This window comes from Labeo rohita, chromosome 10 (assembly GCF_022985175.1).
Source record: "Labeo rohita strain BAU-BD-2019 chromosome 10, IGBB_LRoh.1.0, whole genome shotgun sequence".
NCBI lineage: Eukaryota > Metazoa > Chordata > Actinopteri > Cypriniformes > Cyprinidae > Labeo > Labeo rohita.
In genome coordinates this window covers 27496290-27504447 of record NC_066878.1, presented here as the reverse complement: position 1 = coordinate 27504447, position 8158 = coordinate 27496290, and the positions used below count along the sequence as shown (strand labels likewise).

The 8158-nt window shown below is 27.2% G+C and overlaps 2 protein-coding genes across 3 annotated transcripts in view; both read right to left on the bottom strand.

Moving 5' to 3' along the window:
• Positions 1 to 2272: 2272 nt before the first annotated feature.
• Positions 2273 to 3979, bottom strand: ccl27b (chemokine (C-C motif) ligand 27b). 2 transcript variants are annotated; one of them, XM_051121484.1, is made up of 3 exons: positions 3781 to 3979; positions 2752 to 2875; positions 2273 to 2672 (listed from the first exon to the last, which is right to left on the bottom strand). In XM_051121484.1, the coding sequence occupies exons 1-3, from the start codon at positions 3839 to 3841 to the stop codon at positions 2570 to 2572; spliced, it is 288 nt and encodes a 95-aa protein (XP_050977441.1). In that variant the 5' UTR covers positions 3842 to 3979; the 3' UTR covers positions 2273 to 2569. The 2 variants fall into 2 exon arrangements, with proteins under 2 accessions (XP_050977441.1, XP_050977442.1); XM_051121485.1 differs by having other exon boundaries at positions 2752 to 2869.
• A 46-nt stretch (positions 3980 to 4025) lies between these two features.
• The window catches only part of LOC127172250 (myosin-IIIb), a 53774-nt gene continuing 49641 nt past the window's right edge, over positions 4026 to 8158 (bottom strand). Inside the window, exons 27-30 of the mRNA XM_051121483.1 lie at positions 6950 to 7115; positions 6510 to 6860; positions 4507 to 4567; positions 4026 to 4258 (exon numbers count right to left, since the gene is read on the bottom strand). Of these exons, the coding sequence (XP_050977440.1) occupies positions 4251 to 4258; positions 4507 to 4567; positions 6510 to 6860; positions 6950 to 7115 (586 nt within the window). The 3' untranslated portion in view covers positions 4026 to 4250. The remainder of the gene's footprint in view (positions 4259 to 4506; positions 4568 to 6509; positions 6861 to 6949; positions 7116 to 8158) is intronic.

Genomic DNA, 8158 nt, shown 5'->3' with positions numbered 1-8158 from the left:
TTGTATGTATTTGATTTTGCTTGTATGTATTTGATTTTGCATGTTTGATTTTGCATGTATGTATTTGATTTTGCTTGTATGTATTTGATTTTTGTATGTATTTGATTTTGCTTGTATGTATTTGATTTTGCTTGTATTTGATTTTTATTTGATTTTGATTTTTGTATGTATTTGATTTTGCTTGTATGTATTTGATTTATGTATTTGATTTTGCTTGTATGTATTTGATTTTGCTTGTATGTATTTGATTTTGCTTGTATGTATTTGATTTTGCTTGTGTGTATTTGATTTTGCATGTATGTATTTGATTTTGCTTGTATGTATTTGATTTTGCTTGTATGTATTTGATTTTGCATGTATGTATTTGATTTGTATTTGATTTTGTATGTATTTGATTTTGCTTGTATGTATTTGATTTTTGTATGTATTTGATTTTTGTATGTATTTGATTTTATGTATTTGATTTTGTATGTATGTATTTGCTTTTGTATGTATTTGATTTTGTATGTATGTATTTTTTTGCATTTATGTATTTGATTTTTTTTGTATGTATTTGATTTTTTGTATGTATTTGATTTTGTATTATGTATTTGATTTTGATTTTGTATGTATTTGATTTTTGTATGTATTTTTTTTTGTATGTATTTGATTTTTTTGTATGTATTTATTTTTTTTTGTATGTATTTTATTATTTGATTTATTTGTATTTGATTTTTTGTATGTATTTGATTTTGCTTGTATGTATTTGATTTTTGTATGTATTTGATTTTTTGTATGTATTTGATTTTGCTTGTATGTATTTGATTTTGTATGTATTTGATTTTTTATTTTTTATTTTGATTTTGTATGTATTTGTATTTGATTTTGTATGTATTTGATTTTGTGTGTATTTGATTTTTTTTGTATTTGATTTTGCATGTATGTATTTGATTTTGCATGTATGTATTTGATTTTTATGTTTATTTTTTTTTTCATGTATTTGATTTTGCTTGTATGTATTTGATTTTTTTTTTGTATTTGTATTTGTTTGTATTTTTTTTGTATGTATTTGATTTTTGTATGTATTTTTTTGCTTGTATTATTTGATTTTGCTTGTATGTATTTGATTATGTATTTATTTGATTTTGATTTTGTATGTATTTGATTTTTTTCCATGTATTTGATTTTGCTTTTGTATTTATTTTGCTTGTATGTATTTGATTTTTTGCATTTTAATTTTGCATGTATTTTATTTTTGTATGTATTTGTTTTTGCTTGTATGCATTTGCTTTTTTTTTCCCATGTTGTATTTTTTTTTTTTCCATGTATGTATTTGATTTTTTTATTTGATTTTCTTTTGCATTTTTGATTTTTTCCATGTATTTGCTTTTGCATTTGTTTGCATGTTTGATTTTTTTTCCATGTATTTGCTTTTGTATTTTTTGCTTATTTGATTTTGCGCTTATGTATTTGCTTTTGCATTTGTATGTTTAATTTTTCCATGTATTTGATTTTGCTTTTCTATGTGTTTGCTTTTGCATTTAATTTTGCATGTATTTAATTTTCTATGCATGTTTTTGCTTGTATGTATTTGCTTTTTTCCCATGTTAATTTTTTTTTCCATGTATGTATTTGCGTTTCCCTGTATTCTTTTGCATTTGTTAGATTTTTCCATGTATTTGCTTTTGCATTTGTTTGCATGTTTGATTTTTTTTCCATGTATTTTTTTTGCATATATTTTGATTTTTTTTTTGCATGTATTTGATTTTGCATGTATGTATTTGCTTTTCCGTGTATGTTTGCTTTTGCATGTTTAATTTTTCCATGTATTTGTTTTTGCTTGTATTTGATTTTGCATTTGCATGTTTAATTTTTCCATGTATTTGATTTTTTTGTATGTATTTGATTTTTTGCTTTTGCATTTTATGTTTTTGATTTTGCATGTATTTGATTTTGCATTTTGTTTATATTTTGCGTTTGCATGTATTTGCTTGTTTTGATTTTGCATTTGATTTTTTTTGCTTTTATTTGTTTTTGCATGCATCTATGTATTTTGCGTTTGCATGTATTTGCTTGTTTGATTTTTTTTTTTTTCCATGGATTTGCGTTTCCTTGTATGTATTTGCTTTTCCCTCTATTTGTTTGCTTTTTGATTTTGCTTTAATGTATTTGTTTCCATGTTTGTATTTCCCTGCATATGTTTTCTTTAGTGTACATGGAACATACAAGTACTTATAATGTCTGTGCTTATTTGCATATGTACTTACAAAAAAACACTAAATATCACCATCCATCAAGCTGACAACTCTTTAATTCAGATACAAGAAACTGTGTTACCTTGTAAAGTAAAACATTTGGTTTATGTGACTTTCTCATACTTGAAGCACAAACATAAAACATTTTAAAACACCTGAAATATCAGAAAACATTTGTTACAAGAAAGCAGTTTTAAAACTGGAGCAGCTACATACGCAAGTTCACTGAATTTATTTGAAGATGTAGAAAAATATGCAAACAGAGACAATGAGTAAATGCTTTCACGAAGGCTTTTTTTGAGTGAAGTTCAAACGTTTGTCCAGATCTCGTCCATTCAGGCGTTTTTCAAACCATGCCGCCTATGCCTCCTCAGGTGTACCTTCAGGTATGGCTCCAGTGTGGGCATCAAGCAGTATCGCTTCTCATTAGTGTGAAGACTGAAAGCAGAGGATCAACGAGTTAAAACTCCACATTCACAATCTTTCGTTCAGAAAACATGGAAAATGAGAAACTCACACGAGCGCATTGATGGCGCAGACGCCGTGGTTTGTCTGGCGCTCATACTTGGTGACTTTATTCAGCATCTCCTTAGTAAACTTTGGAGTCGTTTGAACACAACATTTGGGTGTGACACCTGAAACTCAAAACCAAAAACCCAAACCAACTCCAATTATGCTGAGCAAAGTATTTACACTAGAAATGCAACTACAAAATTACTTAAAAACAAATGTTAACACTTTAGTTTAGGGACCACTAGTGCATATTAGTTAACGAACTAAGAATGGACAATACTCGTACAGCATTTATTAATCAATGTTAATTTCAACATGTACTAATGCATTAAAAGTTGTTTGTTAGTTCACAGTGCGTTAACTAACGTTAATGATTGACTTTAACAATTAACATTAACAAAAGATGACTAAATACTGTAATACATGTTATTGTTATTCTTTGTTCACTTTAGTTAATAATTGAACCTTATTGTAAAGTGTATTATTAATAAACAGCAAATTAAGAGTTTACAGAGACAAAAACCAGTTAATTAATAGTGAAAACCTTAAAAATAAAGTGTGACCAAATACACACATAATAATAATAAAACATTAAATAGTACTACTGTAAAATATAAAAAAAAAAACCATTTAAATAATTTGAGTATTACATAAATGCATAAAATTATCCATATAAATATTAAATTACTATTATAAAATATTTAAACAAATGCAGCTTTTTAATATATAATATAAATGCATACAAAATGCAAACAAATATTAACTTACTATTGCGTAAAATATTTAAATGAATATATTATATAAATGCATAAAATAATTATTAAATGTACCGTTTTAAAAATCTTATATATACACACAACTTTGCATAAATGTTTATAAAATTATTTTCAGAGGTTTTTATGCCGTTAGTTAGAAAAACCAAGGGATTAATTTACGCTACATGAATAGAGTAAAAATATGCATTTAAATAACATTAAACATTAAATATATTAGAAACAATATATTAAATTAAATAAATAAATATCAGCATTACCTTGTACGGCGCTGAAGGTGACGAACAGTAAAATCCCAACCACTATGAGCTTCATCTCCATATCGCTGAGGTTTGCTGTGAATCCTGTGGGATCTGAAACTCTCACACACGCTCTTATATGAGCCGTTAAACTCCTCCTATCAAACCGCAAACACCAGCACTCGCTCCAGTGACAGACAAATACAAACTCAAACACCTCCTCACTTTATTCATTCATGCATTTAAAATCAGAGATTGCTGCAGTGTATCAAATGAAAGCATTTATTCAATCACCTAAAACATCTTTTACATTAAATACAAATACATAACATTTCAACCAAGAATAAAAATTAAGTTAAAATCTAAGTTACTGAGTAGTTTTCACCACAACAACAGAATTAAAATGTTGTTAACATTTACATAAACCTAAAAAAAAAAATAAGATCACAGATAGCAGCATTAAAACATCTGTAGTTTCAGTCTCCACAGTGTCATGCATCTGAAACAAAGAAAATACAACAAAATAATAGATTTACATCCTAAACAAACAGATTAAAGAATTAAAGATTAGATTTATTTATTAGATTGATTTATTTATAAGGCTGTCAAACTCTAAAAATGAGAAAAGCTAACTATGTATATATGATAGGATTTAATGAAACTTAACACATAATGAAGTAAATATGAGCTGATATGAAGACAGCACATCCTGTGGGTTTATGGATGAAAGACTGATTGATAACTCACCCGTCCTCTTCCACGAGCTGGAAGCTTTGCCGGAGGACACTTTGATTTGATCTTGGAAGTGCTGGAAAAACATGGGATTTGAAGCAACATGAATCATTGGGGAAAATTCCAGTTTGGGGAACAGATCGAGTTTGTGTCGGTTCATTGCGCTTTTGTCTGAACAAGAACAAACTGATGAAAATGCAGATCTGCCGCTTATCAGTTCACTCCCACTAGGTGGCATTTAGCCTGCAGCTAAAATGAGGCTTTTCTCTACTGACAGGAAAACGGTTTATTACGCAAACGTGCTGAAATATTGTGCGATTGTGTTTGAACAACCGCAGCTTTACCATCAGGAGCAAAACAGAAACAAAACTTGAACTGAAGGTTCACTTACGTTCGCACGACAAGGGCATTTTTTAGAATGTTTTTGCATATTATTAATATAAATGAATACTACATTCAATTTTTTTAATTAATAATTTGATTATTACTAGTACTATTAGTATTTATATAAGTAATACGAACTCATAATATTTTTTTACAATATATCGTTATTATTATTAGACATTTCATTGAATGTTTTTATTATATTTAGTTTCATATTATATGCATGTGTTTAATGTTAATTAGTGTGTGTATTAATGGTAATTTAAATATATACTATTTATTTATTCATTAGCTGAAGGTTCATTTCTCAAGTGTCCATAACTTTCAGAAAATGTTTGTATATTTTTATTATTAATATAAATCTGTACTATTTATTCAAATGTATTATTTTAAATTATTATATAAAAATATATAATTTATAACTTGTATATAAATTATTTTAATAAATATTTTTACAATATAATATAATACATTCTTGTATTAATTATTACCAACACTATGTACAATTTTTTACGTAAGTTGTATTTATTATTTCAATATTGAATTAATTTTTAATATTTGAAATATATTAAATAATGTAAGTTTGCCAATTATTGCTGACAATAATAATATTTCTTAATTTTTAATTTATCATATCTAAAACATTACCATCATGCCTACTAAACGTACACACACACACGTGTGTGTGTGTGTACGTTTAGTAGATATGATGGTAATGTTTTAGATATGATTAAAAATGCTTATATATATTTATATTTTTATATATATATATATATATATATATATATATATATATATATATATATATATATATATATATATATATATATATATACACACACACACACACACACACACACATACATACATACTACATACATACAAATATACACACACACGTTGTATACATAATATGTATTTATATAATAGTATTATGTATTTATTAATTTAGAAATACATAAACTTCTAAAATGTTTTACAGTATATTTTGTTATACTATTCTAATTTACTTATTGAAAAAAATTACTAATTTAATAAATTTACTTATAAAATAAAATTTTAAATAAAATAAAAATAAATTATTTTATTTTAAATAAAATACAATTTTGGATTTAGTATTTTATTTATATAATTTATATATTCTTATTATTTATTATAATAATTATTATTAATTAAAATACATACTATTTATTAAAATGTATTCATTTTAGATATTTTTTTTTATATTATAACATTTTCTAACATTAATATTATTGACATTAATTATAATGGAAAATACAATTCTACTAATATATATGATACTACTAATATGCAAAGATTAAAAAATGAAAATAATGTGTATTAGAAACATTATAGTTATTTATACATTTTATAAAAATGTATTATGAATTATAAAACGTATAATATTTTTAAAAATATATATTTTTTTATATATTACTATGATCACCACCACATATATTTCTAGTTAAGGCTTTGATGTTTCTGTGTAAACAAACTTAATAAAAATAAAGAAAGAAAGACAGAAATTCATCCTAAGAAACATTCACTGCTTTAAAAATTGTAAAAAACTAACCCGGCCTATATATGTTGTGTATGTCCTGTGTGTGTGTGTGTGTGTGTGTGTGTGTTTGTACCTGTTGTATCTGCTGTATTTCTCTCATGGCCAGTCGTATGGACGGGTAGAGTCGTGGGAACGGTCTGTTCTCAGCAGTCGGATCGTCCTCCTTGTGCTCCATCTGAGCTTCGACCCGTCTGCGGCGGTCAGAGATGCGCTTAAGCACCGGTGGTTTGTGTGAGTCTGTGTTTGAGTTTCCTCCCGGCGGCAGGAAGAGTCTCTGCATCTGCAAGTGCACTTTATGTGAACCCGTGTCCATGTCCCGATCCTCAGCAGGATGCTCCACCGCTGGCAACGATGATGATGATGATGATGATGATGATGATGTAAAAGCTCTGAGCTCCTCATAGTCAGGCTCCTGATCGCACATCTGCACACACACAAACCAACCAATGTCACTCTCTCTATATACTGAAGCAAACAGCTGTGAAAGCCCTTAATGGAGCGCAGGACACTCACCTGACCGCAGGGCACCGTCAGCAACTCCATGAAGGGCTTGATGCCCACCTGAGTGTGATACTGGACCAAATCTGTGAGAGAGGAATGAGCCCGATCCTCTCCAAGAATCACATACTTCCCATTGCTCTGCATCTCCACCATATAGTGACGGCAGCGATCAGCACCCCTGAATATTACAATCAATCAATCCATAAAAATACACAAATAAAACAATATACTATAATTCAATTAAACAAAAATGAAAACAATAATTCTGAATAATACTTTTTAATTATTATTATTATTATTATTATTATATTAAATTTTTTTTACACTGTATTATCACCAAAATAGGTTATGTATAAATTTTTTTTTAAACGGAATATTAATAATGACAAATATTAATAATAATATTTGTATATTATTTTATAATAATTACAAAATCGAAAAATACAATTTAATATTTAATATAAAATGTATATATTTTATATTTAACATTTTAATATTTAATTTTATATTTAAAATATATTTAAATAAATTAAATATTTTAGTTTTTGCCAATTATTATTGATGACAATAATAATACTTATTATTATTAATATTAACATATACTATTTGTATTTATTTATTTATTTATTTATTTATGTGAGATGTGATCTCAGAAAACCCATTGGATGTTGCGCTGGGAAGTTTTCAGGAAATTCGAAAAATAGATCAAATGTAATTCTTTTTTTTGTCAAAATGAGGTTATGAAATTACCATTCTATAACATCTTGTCTATCATCTCTGAAAATATCTTGGTGAAATTCACTTGTTTAGTGCAGAAAAATAGCCATTTATTGCAGCAAGCAGAAATGACTGTCTTTCTCTTATGCTAAGAACGCTCTGCTGAGGTGCTTTCGCTTAACACCACAAAAACAGTGAACCTATCAAAATAAACCACGTAACATATTTAGTAAAGGTGTATCAATTCACATTCTCCACCAGTCCTGTGTAAACTATGGCACGCAAAGTATTTTTTATTTTTTTTAATATGGTGAAATGGCAGAGCACAACAACGCCGTCTAAAGCACTGCAGCTGCTCACTTAACTGATCTTACTCGTCTCAATCTGCTCAATCTTGGTGATGTCAGTGCCCTAAAAGATGTTATAACAGACATTATGTTATTTCACATCCAGAGATGAAGGATCGGATGAAGTTACTAAAGAGGAGGAGTCTGATGACAGCCT

What these genes read in the sequence shown, in the direction of transcription:
- ccl27b (XM_051121484.1), bottom strand. Translation starts at nt 3,841, where the DNA reads ATGGAGATGAAGCTCATAGTGGTTGGGATTTTACTGTTCGTCACCTTC. An exon ending in CACCTTCAGCGCCGTACAAG is followed by an intron (nt 2,876 to 3,780) that starts GTAATGCTGATA and finishes TTTGGTTTTGAG; the next exon opens with TTTCAGGTGTCACACCCAAA. An exon ending in TGCGCCATCAATGCGCTCGT is followed by an intron (nt 2,673 to 2,751) that starts GTGAGTTTCTCA and finishes CTCTGCTTTCAG; the next exon opens with TCTTCACACTAATGAGAAGC.